This window comes from Scomber japonicus, chromosome 20, assembly GCF_027409825.1.
Source record: "Scomber japonicus isolate fScoJap1 chromosome 20, fScoJap1.pri, whole genome shotgun sequence".
Classification (NCBI taxonomy): Eukaryota; Metazoa; Chordata; class Actinopteri; order Scombriformes; family Scombridae; genus Scomber; species Scomber japonicus.
Window position 1 is genome coordinate 12,315,543 of NC_070597.1, and position 16,591 is coordinate 12,332,133.

At 40.8% G+C, this 16,591-nt stretch overlaps 1 protein-coding gene across 1 annotated transcript in view; it reads left to right on the forward strand.

The window, feature by feature from the left end:
- LOC128381237 (zinc finger MIZ domain-containing protein 1-like) overlaps positions 1–16,591 on the forward strand; it is an 85,069-nt gene that overhangs the window by 42,738 nt on the left and 25,740 nt on the right. Inside the window, exons 2-4 of the mRNA XM_053341191.1 lie at positions 1,231–1,354; positions 7,325–7,438; positions 11,391–11,496. Coding sequence (XP_053197166.1) covers positions 1,286–1,354; positions 7,325–7,438; positions 11,391–11,496 — 289 coding nt within the window. The 5' untranslated portion in view covers positions 1,231–1,285. The remainder of the gene's footprint in view (positions 1–1,230; positions 1,355–7,324; positions 7,439–11,390; positions 11,497–16,591) is intronic.

Genomic DNA, 16,591 nt, shown 5'->3' on the forward strand with positions numbered 1-16,591 from the left:
ATTTCTCACTGTGTGATGGTAATGGAGAAAGATGACGTTTTTTGGTTCGGGGGGGGGGCCTTCTGACTGATAGGGGTGAGTGTTTGAGTAAGAGATGATGCGCTGCAGGAAGAGATGCCCCTGCAGTAGCAAGAGGGAAAGATTGAGACAGGATGAGATAAAGGGGGAGTTATGGGGAGAAGAAGATGGAGGGGGGTACCCCTTTTTCTGCACTCACTACCACCACCCACATATGTGCTTATTTATTCACTTACCCCACCACTTGAAGCTGCAGGTCACTATGAGTTATAGCCAGAACCCACAGCATGGTATTTATATGACGTTGAATGCGGCATTAAATCAGACACCCACAGGCAGAATTGATAACCTTTAATGTAGCTTGTAATACTTTTTAACTTGTGATAATGTTATGTAGCATGTCAGATCTCAGTCCTATTGTTTGCCTTCCATGAAAAATTATTCCCTCGGAACAAAAAAAAAAAGAAAATGAAAAAAAGGTTTTCCATAAGCTGCTGCTCCAAAATCAATAGTGCGCTGTAAGGGGTTTTGTTAGAGGAACTCTTATGTAGCTAGAGAGGGGAGGAGGGGAGGAGGGGAGAGAAAATGAAATGTAGAGCATGTCTGGGCTCAGGGTACAGATAATTGTTAACCAAAGATTACATAATGGCAAAGTAATGTAAACAGAGAACCACATGCCAAGTTAATGTTCTCACAGGCCAGGATGGAAGGATTTCTTGCAGTTTTCTGAAGTAATGCTGACAGACTGGTGGGCTCTACATAATGTGTGTGTGCGTGTGTGTGTGTCTGTGTGTGTGTGTGTGTGTGTGTGTGTGTGTGTGTGTGTGTGTGTGTGTGTGTGTGTGTGTATGCACGTATGTCCCTCCACCTCTGTTCATTTTCACCCCGAGGTGCTTTAAACATGGTCAGACATCCTTTCTAAGTCGTCCAGTGTGTCCTCTGCGGAGGTGTATGGCAGCGTTTGGGGCAACCGCCAGGGCTTGTTAAGGGTGTCACAGAGAGGAATGTCATCCTTTGGGCTCTCTGAGGTGCTTGTCACCTGCCAAATCAATATCTCCCTGCTCAGCTCACAGCACCGCGCACACATACAAATACAAACACACACACACACACACATACACAGGGTAAACTGCAATATCCTGGTGGTGATGGGATTGGCAGCTTCCCTGGGAAGAGGCAAGCTTTTACACTTGTCTTTTGTTTCTGTTGCAGAACGCTCCAGTTTAATGGCTGGCAGGTAGAGAGGCGCCAAAGAGGGACAATCAACATGAACTCGATTCCGTCGATGGACAGACACATACAGCAGACCAATGACCGTCTGCTGTGTATCAAACAGGTGAGATGCAGTGCTTTGGTTACACCAGCTGTCAATCAGTTGTCTGATTTCTCATGTCACTTTTTATTATGTTAGATTAGGTGAAAAGGTTGTCACGTACAATACAATCTCATGTACAAGCTACATAAATGTTGGTGTAGGAAAATGTATGCTTCATATTGCATGGTGGATGTGGAAAATTAATTTACACAAGTTATGAGTAAAATCTTGAAGAATTGGTACTTTAGAGTTAACAGTATTTCCATTTTGGGAAATTGTCTTCCCCAACCGTTACATTTAAACCTGTAAATGGAAAAACAGCATTTGACTTTATTACATGAACCTCATGCTCATAGTTATTTTTGTACAATCAGATTTAAACATGAGATAAGTTCATGTTGTTAAAAATAGACTGCAGGATTGCTAGCTCTACTTCAGTTCAGTCAACCATTAAATGGCTGTCAATGTCTAATATGTACAGTGTTGGGATTTGGTGTCAAGGCTCTGACCTCGTCACTTCCCACAGGAAAGCACCAAGCTCAGGATAGCAGGGAGTGGAGAGTGACTGTTGGAGAGCATAGACACAGAGCTTACAGGTGGATGCTGGGGTGGAGGTGGGCTCATGAAATTCAGTATGGACAGACATAGTGGTGATGACAGCTGTAATGGGCAATTGAATGCATAGCTTTCAGATGAGCGGTGTGGCAATGGCTGAAGTGCATCATAGTGAGTATAAGGGTGCAGTTTATGTTGCAGTGAGAAGAGTATTATGTTGGTTGGCAGCAGAAGTTGACAAGCAAATGTTTAAAGACCCCCTGCAGACATGTAGTAATGCATATAAAAAGCCTATGCTTGGAACAAATTTTTATATTATTTCTCCCTCATTAAAAAATCCTGAATCTATGAATATGCAAGTATTTGTCATTTCAATGGTTTTCCTGCTGGGTACAAGATGTCTCCTACTTCTGTAAAGTGTATTCTCAGTGTATGTATACTGAAGGCTTCAAGTTTCCACGTCATACTTGTGTAAAGCGAATATTGGAACAGGATTGGCTTCTATGTGATTTGTGATGTCACAAATCATGATATAGTAGAATCACCTCCTTAAAATCAGATTTTCATTTAGCACAGAGAAACTTTACACTTTCAGAAGATACATTTGTCTATAACAATAAACAAAACACATTTTTGAGTGGAGGGGGACTTTAAATTACATTTCAAATTGTTGTATTTCTATATGCTGAAAAAAGTAGGGTTAGTAGGGTTACACTGTTGATTTGAAGTTTGTGCTTGTTCACACACACATACATACAGACATGCACCTGAGTCTGTCTGTTTGGCCACAGTAAGTGACTAATCTGTTCAGTCCCATTATCAGGGCTTTGGTGTGACTCAGGTTAGAGAGTGAGGTCAAAGTGCAGGGGCTCCCCTCCCTCCCCCATCATCACCCTTCTCCATCCCTGCACTGCTGACTCCCAGCAAGTCCTTTTGTTCTCTCCTCACCACCATTCACTGCAAGACCAATCTCTGGCAGTATTAAACAGACATACTTGCGTAACCCCGGGCTACAGGGTTTTCTCCCTTTGATCTTTTTTTCTTAACTGACGGCCCGTTTTGTTTTCTGGTCTCTATGCTGAGGTCCACGTCCTGAAAAGTACATCAGAAGGCCTTTGGGACAATGTGTGGGGCTTGCACTTAAACACAAGTGTGGACGTGGCAAATTGTTTTACCCTTGGCAGGGAGTTCCCAGCTATTACTGAGAAAGAGACAAGGTGAGGCACATTGAGAGACAGGGTGAGTGTTTATGGAGCAAACAGAGGGAAGCCCCTATGTGTAGAGACAAGCTATGATTGTTCTTGAGTAATAAGGTGGAGAGATGTAAACAGACTCTCTTTCTGAGTCTTAAGTCTGGTTACATTCTTCACAGCAGCATATTAAATACTCAATATCCACTCCCTCTTTAGTAATACAGGGTGAAATTGAATTCTGTTAATGCACCGTATGATCACATTGCTAATAGCTAGTGGATTATTCTATAAAGTTCACAGAACAGGACAACACAAAAGTCTAATGTCAGGAGGTTAAATGTATTAACCCCACAAGGCAAAAATTTAAACAAACATGTCCCAATGTTAGCGGCTGGGGGAAGCAGCACATGGGTAAACATGCCAATTAGAGAGCTCCATGGCATACAACGAGACCTCCAGTCCATCTAATAAATGGTTAAGCGCCGGGTCATTTCAAACCAACCAGTAAGAGCCAGCACCCTGCTAATAGAGGCAGCTTTGTGCCGCAGACAATCAGGGTTTGGAAGGCCCGCATAATAAATACCATTTATGTCCTGCCAATTAGACCAGCAGTGAGCCCATTCAGCCGGCCGTCTATTCTCCTCCCCGCGCACAAAGATGATCATCAGGGGAGATCAGAACAATTAACTCACTATCTTCTCCCCTTGCTCCCCATTGTCCAATATCCAAGTCATTAAAATAATTAAGGAAATATTGTAAACCAATCCAGCTGTTTGCTTTAATTGAAAGTGTGCACATGCTAAAATTTGGCATCTTGAAGGCAGTGCGGACGTGGAGCAGGAATATAAATGAAGCCTCCACCATTGTGTTGTTGTTTTCTGGAAGATGTGACATGTCTGTCTAAATACTCCCAGCCAGTACAGCGGACAGGGGAACAAATTGATTTTGTTGCTCAAATGATAAATTACTGCTGGGCACAATGATAAAGTGGAGGAAATTGGAATCCGTCGGCCTGATTGAATCACAGGGTTGAAAGTTAAATCAGAAATCATTACAGTGGTAAATTTTAAATTATCGTGTTGTTGTGAAATTGCATTAATCATACTTTTAAACAATAACTTAACCAAACACTTCATAAACTACGAAAACATGGCAATTTTCCACTCTCAGACATTAATTCCAACACTTAAAATGTATTAAAGTCCATTAGATGTGTCTGCATTGTCTGACATGATTGTGAAAATGTTGGTCTAGAGGTTAATCAAAACAACTTACCTCCATCATCTACTAGTTTTTTTGACATCTTATAAACAGAATTGTTCTATGTAGTGCTGAAACCATTACCAGAATAATTAACTGTTAGAAAAGTAGCTGAAAATAATTTTGATGCTCAGCTAATCTTTTAAGTCAGGGAATAAATGCAAAACTGGTCCCAGCTTCTCAAATGCCCGATACTCCTGTATTTCTTTGTTTTGGTATCATTTTAAATGGAATGTGTTGGGGTTTGGGACTGTTAGTCTACACTTGAATATCTAATATATCTTATATATGGATGCCTGTGCTTACATTCGCAATTGGAAAAAATAAACAATGCTGACAATGCTGTTTGTTTGTTTCCTCATGCTGATTGTTGAAGAAGCGAAATGCCTCAGAGGAACGCATCTGTCACTTTATTTAAAAACCGTTACAGCGAAAAAGATATGTTCACTTGTTTAACCTCCTAACAGATGAGGATGTTTAAAAAGCGATACATAAAAACAGTTATCAGACTTCACCCTCAACACACAGTTACTCAGCGGCAGTTTCTTTTCCTCTGGTGTCCTGGAATTGCACCGTTGTGAGCATTTTGGGAGAAGATTGGGCTGCTTGATACTGCTGGTATCTATTTTAGAGACAGTATTTTTCCCTTCACGGTGGGGAAGCCAGTGTGCTGACAGACTCTCCACTCAGTGATACGAACAGAGGTTTGGCGGAAACTATGAACTCTCCCCTCACTGCAGGAGCACTTCCTCAGACTGTAAGCATCAATATTTCAAGATAAACTGGAAGACAAAGCTCTCTGTACTACTGTACCGGCTATGCAGCTGTTTTTGTCTGCCGCTGTCTTCTTTCCAGGGTTAATTGTCTCCATTAATATGTTTTCAGTTGCTCTGGGGCGTCACTGAATGTAGAACAACAGCAGCAGCAAAACCAAAAGCTGTGATTTTGAAAGGAAAGGGAGTCTTTGCCAGATCGCGTGCACTGTCACATTCAGTTTAGCTGCAGATGTGCAGATCAAGTTGTTTCCAGACGTGACTACAGAGGATGATTGTATCTGTTGAAAGCTGTATTCTCAGGACAGCGCAAGTCGCATTTGTCTTTGTTTCCCTCGAACTGGGCCGAGCTTTAACTGGGGTGTAAGTATTGGAGGATCGTTCTCTCCCGGGGGATGAGGATATGGGGGGGTGAGGGGTCTCTTGGCCACTAGTTTGGTTTGATTGGTGGGTTTTGGCCAGAGAAGGGGGAACATCTGTGGCGTGGCACTGCCAAGCTCTCCGTGTGACAGTCACACTGGTGGGACCAATTGTTCTGAGTGCAAAGAACAGTAATCACTTCAAGCCCAAGTGGTGGTGTGTTTTTTTTTCCTCCCCTCTATATACCGACCACCCCTCCACCCGCCTCCCTCCATCCTTGGTGCGCTGATTGCGTATGTTGTCTAGCTTCCAGACTCATCTAAATTTAGCATCTGTGGATGTGTGTGTTTCTCCAGGAGACTTTATCCACCAGTAGGATTTTCATGCTCAGCAACACCACCACGTCCTGTCCTACTCTCCACCAACAAAGACATGTCGGGCGAGTGGGAAACAGTCTCGGACACCGCATAAAATGAACAAGACTGGTTTCATCCGGCCCTTGTCAAACACCAGCTTTGTAAATTGATATGAAAGCTGCTTTATCAAATCCTGACCTCTACTGCCCCCTAAAGAGCAAACCAGAAAAAAGCACTGCAAGGCAGTGACTGTACTGCTGTCACTTCCTCTTCTCCTTTTCCCTCTGACAGCGAAATCAAAGCGCACAGACGTGTTAAAAAGGCAGCTATTCACTTTAAGCTGACAAACCTCTCTATTTACCTTTGAAGCCATGTAGTGGGAGTCCATTTGTTCCTGGTTTGTACAAGTGCACTACAGAGGCTTGTGTGCATAATCGTTGCAAAGCCAACAGATTACTGCAGAGTGGAGGTGCTGCGTCTGCTCTTCTGTGTATAAAATGATTCATATTGAGGATTGAAAGCTTTTAGAGAAGAAATGACCAACAGTGTGCCCGAGCTGGTGACCCAGAGAGGTCCATTTTTTAGTTTTCTTTGCTGCTGTACAACAAGACAGACAACAGGGTTAGTGAGTGGGCTGCTGGCTCCAGTAGGGGAATGAATGCCATAAAGGGGTGCCTGTAGGTCAAGGAGCCTGTTGTCAGATAAAGTCACAGCACAGCTCAGGGCCGACTGGTAAAATAAGGGCTTCCTCGGCTATTCATGCAGCCATATAGGGAGATTTATTGCACTCAGTAGCGAGGCGGTGCTACAGAAACCTGGGGAGAGCGAAGTGGAAGCATGTGTCTGAGTCTAATGGGGACATACCCCTTCAGCTCTGTGCATTAATACTTTAAACCCACAACATAAGTAGAGTGTGATAAGCAATTTTTTCAGGAAATGTGGTTGTAAAAAAATGCAGTTTTCTTTTTAGGCACCCAGAATGCTTTTAATTATTCAACATTTTGTTGGCACAGGCCTCATTTTGGTGACAACTTTGATAAAGATTTTCTCACTTATTACCCTGCCCGTCCTCTTTTTCCATCTCTTCACAAGAGCAGAAAACTAAGCAGGTAGTCCAACCACATTCTTCACATGTGTTTATTATAGATGAAAACCATGCTATGTAGATATTGTAGTCAGATATTAGCAATTTATTTTTTTTATTTTTTTATTTTTTTAAATTCAAGTCAGGGGTGGACCATTGGCTCTATGATAATGTCTTTTTTAATTTTACTATTTTCTTTACATAGCTCACACTCAGTGATTGAAGAAAATCAAACCAATCCTCCAGACTCTTCTGATTCTGTTATCACTATAGAAATCCATAATCCACAAAGTAATAAATACATATGTCCGATAATGTAATCTCTATTTGTTTTTGTTTTTTGTTTTATCGGTGACCTTTCAATGGTACTAGACTCTAATGTATTCCAAATCTTTCCTTTTTTCTTCTAGCACTTACAAAATCCAGCAAATTTCCAAACAGCAGCAACAGAGCTGCTGGACTGGTGTGGCGACCCACGAGCCTTCCAGCGTCCCTTCGAGCAAAGCCTGATGGGATGCCTAACGGTAAGTCGGCAGTCACGGCCTACTCCCCCACCCTCATCCATAGAACAGTCTCACACTCAAGGGTTCAAGGACAAGCAAAGGGCTGCTGAAACAACTGCTGCATTGGCTCTTTCCGCAACTCCCTTAGGCATAGGAGAGAAGTAATGTTTAGTTGCCTGATCTTCACTGAGGTCGCTGGAAAATGAAAAGTATTTACACACTGTAGAAATGACTAAGATTCAGTCACCTTTCAGTGACTTCAGTTACAGTTTGTGCTCATGAAATCAACACACTGGAACAATGAAAGGACGAACACAATAATGTCCTCAAACCACAAAGCAATCAGTACTTGTAAGGAAATATGGTTTCAAAGCTATTAATTCCCCTACTTAAATGCCTAGGGGCTTTTGATTAATTGAATAATGAGCATCCCATGATGGTTGAAAAAAAAAGACTTGACTGTTGTGAGAAGTAAACCGTAAACAAAGAAAAGATTTTGGTGAAATTGGATGTAATCAGACATAGAAGTAAGAGCTGTTTGTCTACAGTGCTGCAGCAAACTGACAAAAGTGGCAAATACTCTCTTGTATCCTGAAGAGTCCCTTTCAATCTCAAGTTGAAACAAAATTTTTGAAGGAATAACCCACAAGAAATCTCTTTTGTGTATCAAACACTAACCAAACGCTGTAGGGTTGAAAGGTGGCTCTGAAATGTTTGTAGCTTATTCCTGAGAGCATAGATTCAAAAAAGCATCAAAATGTCTAAACTTCTCTACAAACTTCTCAAAGCACTCCTACTTTACCACTTCATCGTCCAAGTCCTTCACAGACTTCTAAACTCCAAACATGGAAACTTATGTTTGTTGCTCGCATGTGTAGCTGTTGTATATTCATGACCAATGTGGCCAAATGTCACTGTTGGTTTATATGCAAAAAAGATAAACCGCTAGCATCACTAGCAGCAAATGAAAGCTACATCTATTTAGCCACATTTTTTATATTTTTGGCATAATATCCCCATTTGAGACATATTGAAGGCTCAATACACAACTTCTTAATGTTTGGAACATAAGAGACACAGATAGACAGACGTAGTGCTTATGAGAAGTTTCTTTTAGGTTTTTGAGACTTTTCAGAGCAACATTTCAAGATTAAAAGTGGTGAGTTGAGTTGACGGTATTCAGTATTCTGAATTATTCTGTGTCTATGCAGAACAAGTTACTCGCCATCCTCTAAAATTTTGGGGCCAGAAGATAAAAGATAGACAGTCAGGTACAGCAGAGAAACGGATGGACTGCGGATGAGTCACTCACCTGTCACCATGGGCCATACTGTGCTTTAACATGCTCATTTCCATACAGCCTCCAGCGGTAGCTAACAGATACGCATAGCTCCTGTTGGGTGCAATTTGTAACCCTACCAAGCGAGTGCGGTTACACCAGGCAAGAGATTTGTACTCAAGCATCACAGTGAAACCGCTGTGACACCCCTCCCCACCCCCGCCCACCCCATTCAAGTGATTGTTTGTGTTACTGCTTTAATGTGCAGCAGCAGGTGCCTTTTCCTCCATTTCGCCAATTCAATTTGTTTCCTGCCGTGAAAATCTCAAGGCTTTTCCTTTTAGTTTATGGCTTGTATAGACCTTAGCCTGAACCACACTGGGATGGAGCGATGTGATTGTGAAATTACCCCGTCTCAGACTGTAATGGTAAACACTTCACCCTGTTGCATGTTTGTATGTGTCACTGCTGCCTCAACGTTGGCATTCGGTGATGTCAGACAGGTGGCTACACTGTCAGCTCAATGTCAGTGTTGTATAATCATGAGAGATTTGCTGAGGTATCATACAAAACAGTCTGTCAATGGGGTAGCAAAAATGACTCAATAAGATTTCTTGCTTGTGTTGAGTATACAACCTAGGCCATATCTGACTTTAAAACTAATTTAAAAGTCTTAATATAAAAAACTAAACTTGGACAACTTAATAGATAAAGGTGCTTGAAACATATTTATCTTTTAATTGAACTCATTTAAGGAGTTAATAAGACAATAATTCAGCCATGATATCTTTTTTTTGATTGATTCAATTGTTTTGTTATCTTAGGTTATTCTCAAGCACCACTTTCATTTAATTATTGTTTCAAGGTAACTTTGTCACAATTTGTCTTGGTGTAATGTTGAGACTATTTTTCATCCAGAACTGATAAGAAACAAGGCTTAAAACTAGTTTGCATGGCTGTTACACTAATATCCCACACATAAAGTATATTAAACAATATGGCTTTGCTTATATCAAAAACAAGCCAAAGTAAAACACTACAAATTTGGTATGCACCTCTGCATGTTTTACAACCTCCCCATCAACAACTACAGCCATCAGTTATAAAGAAGCAGATACATTTCTTCTTTCAAGTCATTAACTCAAACTAAACTTAGCTGAAAAGACAAATATTATAAAACTTTTAAACCCATGAATAATATATGTGTAGTATGTAAAGGCACATGTTTGGCTTATGGTTGACAGTCCGCCACAACTCCACTGGCTGTGCACAATTAAGGTCCTGAAATTAGAACTACTTGTTGTAACTTCTTAAACTAGAATTACCAGTTAGGAAAATGTCCCTCACAAGTTTAGATTCTAATTAGACAGCCTATACTCATATATCTTCTTCTTAATGGGGGATTCCTATAAATAAAGGCAAGATATACATACTTTGTTTTGGTGTCACGTCAAGACTATACTTACCGAAGATAATGACATGGTGCAGGGAGCAGTGTTCAGCTGTACTACCTCGGGGCTTGAGTTGAACTTCGGAGTGTGACAGCAGGATTGCAGCTATGAAAAAAAAATCAGGGAGAGGGAAGAATCCATCTTTAGTGATGCACGGTGGTCCACACAGGCCTTAGTATGTCCTGAAGGACTAAATGTCTTGAGCGTGTCTCTTTGAGCTCATAATGGCGATGGTAACTCGATGCAACGTTTGCCACGTAAGGGCGATTTACATCACGTCCTGTGGCATGTTGATGTTGCTCTTAATGTTTCCTCTCAGTTAGCATCGCAGTACTAGAGGACACATTTTCTCTTCACCTTGCTGTTTTCCGACTCACATGGAACTCATAAACATGTTCTGACTTTATCCTTTAAGTTGAACAGGACCTTGCTGCCAAATGACACCCTTATGTAACAGTCAGAATCAGGGAAAATGCTCAGTCCTTTGATGAATTTAACTACCAGTGTGGAGCTGTATTGAATTTGTTAACTAATCTGTGGATTAATTAAAACTGAATACCCATTTCAGACCAAGATTACTGCATTGGCCCTAGACATGATGTATTAACTAGTTGTTAGCTAGTAGGACCTCTGAATCTTGGTCGCAGATTTCTATATAATTTGGTAAAATAAAAACACATTTGAGATGAAACAAGAAGAAATGATTAGGTTTCTTGTACATATGTAAAAATGATTTCTATGATTTCAAAACAGATGTTCATGCAGATGCAAATTAAAAAATGTTCTCTGTTCAGATAATAAAATATTTAAATGTGTGTAGTGTTGGCAAAGGTGTGTGAGCACTTTTTAGTTATAGCTACTGTCATTTATCTGATAACGAAAGGCCCATTTCTGTGACCTTATCTCTATTAGTGGATAGGGTTTTTGTTTTTTGTTTTTTAAATTAGAAAAGACAATGTGTTTTTTTTCACTTTCTTGTGAAGTCAAGTAATTAATTAGCATCCTTTTCAAAAATGTATTTACATTTTTATTATTACATCTTTAATTATCTACTTTCTAATCTTTAATATTGGCCTATATGTATAGTAATATTCACATGATGTCACAAATGTGCTTAAGTTTTCCAAGACTTAACAATACAAAAATGCTTTATCTCACAAAGATCCTGTCGAAAATTAACTTTGGACCATAATGAATATCAGCCATTGTCCTGACTGAGTTGGGTTTGTGTCGTCGTGTTCAGGTGGTCAGCCGCGTAGCAGCACAGCAGGGCTTCGACTTGGACCTGGGCTACCGGCTCCTGGCTGTGTGCGCTGCCAACAGGGACAAGTTCACTCCAAAATCAGCAGGTAAGACCAGAGTTTTCTCAACCGCCGTCTCAGGCCATCTGGCCATGCTGTCCTGAACGGGCTCAAAGTTCCTGTCTGCATTCTTGGCAGCATTTCATGATACCCACCCATTGCTACTAGACAGTAGAATAGCCTGGTACTACAGAAAAAGTACACCTTGCTGTGTTAAACACCATTTTAAGTATATCCATTGGTCGCTCCATGTTTAATTTTATGCCTGACCCTTTAAGTTGCTTGTACAAATGATTCCTTTGTTCATTGTAGGCATTAAATTATATTTTTATATGATTTTCTGCACGATATATATAGTCCAACCATATCTTTTTGCTTTTTTAGTATAGCAAAATACCTTTTCCTTTTTCAATATCACTCAAGAACTGAGCATTACCCTATAATATATAGTACCAGTCAAAAGTTTGGACATGCCTTCGTACTTAAATGAGAAAGCGTGTCCAACCTTTGACTATTACTGTTTCCATAAACTTCAAACTTCACTTTTTCATGTCGCATCTCACTACCAAACTTGCTCACAACATGGAGAACCACATCTCGATTTGTTTTCTCCACTAGAGTTTTTAGACAAAGTGCAGACAGCAAAATGTTCAATTTGTCACACGCGACAAAAAACTGTATCAGTGATGATTAGTTCCTGTTTTCATACAACACTGTCATCTCGGTACAGTGATGGATTATTTGGACAGATGTAGACTGCTAAATGTTGTTATCAAGCTAGTAAAAAAAGCATGCTGAGCCAGGGTGGGAATGAAGACGTATAGGCTGTCAGCAGCTCTGTAGATAACAGGAATATTTTGTGCTCCTTTACAGTTCTTGATTTGTGGTTTCCACCTGTCTTGGGTTACGAGGAAAGCGGGGTTGTGCAATTGCTTCTGTGCGCTCGGCCTCTCTACTGAGCTGCTTTAAGTCGACCAGGACATGAAAGTCAGACCCACATGTTGTTCAAATTTTCACTTTGTTTGCTTTTTCTGATTTACGGCGTTCATGGTTTCATATGTGGTTATATTAGGCTTCAAATCATGCGGTGTCACTCTTGTGTCAGCCACAGGAGAAGAATCACTGTCAGCAATTAACTTGCACCGCCAAATGTTCTAATTCTACTTAATGCTAAATCAAATCTCAGCCCCTACTTTATGGGCTTAGATAAGATTGCCAATTGATTCTCTGTCTGAATAATTTCGTGCAACAGTAGTCATTTGGAAAGCGGCGAGTACTCGAGTCTAGGCAGCATCCCAAAGTGCATTTCATGGACAATTATGTACCTGTATGTGCATGGATATTTTGAGAGGAGAGGCCTGTAGAGAGAGAGAGAGAGTCAATGGACACCACTGTAGAGCCTCTGCATTCTCCAGCAAAGCTCCCAGAAGCTCTAGAGTGGAGGCCCCAGTTGAGGAGGTTGTTAAGGAAAGAAAGCCCTCTCTGGCAGCCAGGGAGATAGGTCTTAAACGACACTCCCCCCAGGGCCCCAGGGGTAGGACCCACTCCCCGACATCCAGCAGGGCCGTTGCCGAGCGACGGGGGAAGGGAGGGAGTCACATGATGTGGCCAGGATGGTGGCAGCAGGTCAGCCATCCAACACCAGAGACAGACGAGTCAGTGTCTGCCGTTCACTGAGGAGCCTATTTGAAGCAAGGAACAAATCTGAAGAGCAAGATCAGTTCTGTGTAGGAGTACATGGGAATAAGTGAAGTTTTAATTGAATACTGTGTCCCCTGCATGATGTTGCTTTGACAAAAATTCACTTAGCCAAAGCTGCCAGTTTTCTTGGATGTAATCCAAGCTGAACTTCCAATTTCTGCTCAGAGCAGAAAGTCCTTTTCAAATTCTCAGTTTAGTCATAAATACGACAGTCTGCCATTTGTTGCGTGACAAGCTTCTTTTTTTTTCCGGATAAAGACAGAGAGAAACTGTTCCACCTCATGTTTTTTCCTTATCTCTGGCTTGTACAGCCCAAACCCTGGGAGTTTTCTTAAAAGAAAAAAGTGTCCTGGGAGCATTTGAAGCCAAATCTTGTTTTCATAACCACTGGCCGGCTCAGTCACATCATGCGTCTTGTAATCTGCTCTGAAAATCTATGTTGAAAGTGGGAGGGGAAAAAAGCCAGATATCTGAGCGGTTCTGTCTGCCACAGAGGACATTAGGTCAATGGATGAGTGCTAATAAGTAAATCAGATTTGGTGTCCCATTTTAACCAGGCCTAACTTGTCGTCGAGATGTCTTGGCTCGGACACACAGTGTGGTCGAGCTATTACATTTCTGTTATGTCATCTAAATTCCTATTCTGAACATGGGAGAAAATTGAGGGGGGAAATTGTGCTGAGGGGAGGGCAGAGCTGATTTCAGCAGTAGAAAATCGATGTTCACAGCCAACTTACAGCTGAAACAGATCGTGGCTTTGACAAATGAATTCATCATGAAGTGCCTCCAACAGTTTAAGACTTTAGCTTGTTAATTTTTTTAAAAGAAAAAGCTTAAAGTGCAATACTCAAAGAAATACACCTTGATCATAATGACACCACCAGTATGTGTCTTCTTGCCGCAGGAAAAGCTTCATTATTACCTCCTATTGATTTAATCAGTTAACGTATCTGAATTGAAGCAAAGTGAGCAGTTCAGAGGTTTAGATCATGTTTCTTGTAACTTGGAATCAACTTAATTGCTTGTCTACAGCTGACTAGAAAAGGAAAACTCTGCACACTGTGTGGTTTGGTGAATTGTACGACTTTAATAGATGTACTCAGGGGGATTGGCCAGTTTTTTTTTTCTTTTTTTTGCCTTTTTGCAAGCGGCTCACAATGCACAGAAAGAGCTGGGGGAGGGGCATCTGTCTGCTAGTAGTGACCTCTTTGTGAATGAGATTAGCCTGCTCTATTAATCTGTGATTACTTGGACTGTCTTACCATAGGGCGAAGCCACGCACGTGGAGCTTTGGTGACATCAAAGTAAGGAGATCACTCTCTCGGTGTGGATAAACTCATCAGGGCCTCCCCTCTTGCTCTGACCATCACAGGTTATATTACAAGCCTGTTTCATCCGTGTCACACCCCTCCTGCTCAACTGCAGTGGTTCAGTCTCGTTCGAGAGTGTCGACAAAAAGCTTAATCACGTTTTTTCGTCCGAGCGGGTCAGAGTGGCACATTCCCGATCGTTTGCGCCTGAGCAAGCTCTTGGAATTCCTCTGCTCTAAAGAGTGAAAGGAGGCACCAACTCATAAGAGGGGGCACCAGTCGAAGTTTTCAGCTCCTCGAGCCGTTCATTCTCTCATGTAACAAACGCCTGGTAAACCGGCTATTCAGCAGATAATTAGTTGGGCTTCAGCTTTGCTCTGTCAGGCTAGTTTGTCTCTACACTCGTTTTACACACGTAGGGCCATTTGATCATTAGATAATGTGGGTTGTAGTTAACAGTGTCAGCATGATTAAAGTATCTAAGCAACACAGTTTTTGTCTGTTGTTTCATCTTGTTTTGGCAGTGGGAGTTTTAACAGTGACTATAGAAACAGTTTTTTCTAATCAGTTTATGGATGAAGTGCAGGATCCAGTTGAAGAGGGGATGTTACATTTGTTTGCACTTGTAGATAAAGATAAGACAACAGCTTCATTCCATAAATCTATACAGAACATTCATCTTAACAGTCAGTCAAGATAATATCAATTTTATACGACCAAACATGACAAGTTTGAGAAGAAGGCTCAACATATTATACACACTGTCCTTAAACACTTGATTTCTGTAAGAAAAAAATTCCACACTTAGACATCGCAGAAATTCTCTCTAGAAAAAAAAAAGACTCTTAAGGTTAAGATGAACATTTTTCAAGTGTGCGGTGAAGCTTTTACTCTTCCACTGAAGTGGTTAAATTCTTTAGTATGCTAGAGTGCAAATCTAATATAAATTTCCCTCTAAACTGTAGTTTTAAGTACAGATCATACAGCGGCTTTTTATGGTGCCTTTCAGTGAAGTGGTGCTTAAGACCCAGAGGTCAGACATGTTGTCATGTGTGGAAAGGTCTGCGATTTTGCACACAATACTGAGGTCAGATACACACACATGGGCCTCTAAGGCTGTAATTTCCCTCCCCAAAGCTTTCCACACCAAAATGTTTTTTTCTGTCTGTCTCTCCACTCAGTGTGCTTCAACATATAGTTTAGCTGTGGCTTTTCCTAAATAGAGAATAACACAGAAGTCTGAAAACACCGTTGGTGGCCGAGACTGTGTTTGACTTTCAGACACAGTCAGATTAAATTGAAGGCTGTAAGAAATAAACAAACGTTAACTAATCAGATTTAAATGCAGATTTTTTTACACAGAATTGGATGTAAGCTTTATTTCAGAGAGTGATGAAGCAGCTATGGTTCCACAGGTGGTGTCTGCTATTATTTTCATCCAAGAACTGAAACCCAGTGTAAGTGTTTACTTGCTTCACCCACAATGTAAACTTATACATCTGTATTAAGTCTTGTCAAACAAAATCTTCTATGATGGAGTACCATGCACACTCCTTCAAACATTACAATCATAATGGGTCTGTACTATTATATTTACAAGTTTAAAAGTCCACCACAAAAACAGATTTAGGTTTCTTCTTCTTTTTTCTTTTTCTTTCTTTTTTTTTTTTTTTTTTTACATTTTTGCAGTTTGAAAGTACAGAGAGACAGAAAGCAGAGATAGAGAGAGTGTTATGAAATGTAACAGACAGGATCTTAAAAAATCTTAATCGCTGGATTAGTTCTTTAAACCAAAATTTGTAACAGTTAGACACTATCTGATGTATATTCTTATTATATTTCCAATATGTTGTATCCTCTCATTAGTCACTCTATTCAAAACCGAGATGTCGCATATTTATGGATGCTCCACTACATGAAATGCAAATATTCTACTGCAGCTGTCTTGTGCATGAGCTTGTACCAATTTCTCCAAAATGTCAGTGCAGTACGTTTTTTCTTTGGAAGCTTCTGCGTCTCCACTTGAATTTACTATAAAGTTCTAAGGATTTGAACAAAGCTTGGCTGCAACATATTGGATTGTACAGATGGACCGAGGTTAAAGGCTTATGCAAGTATGTGCGCCTGACTCT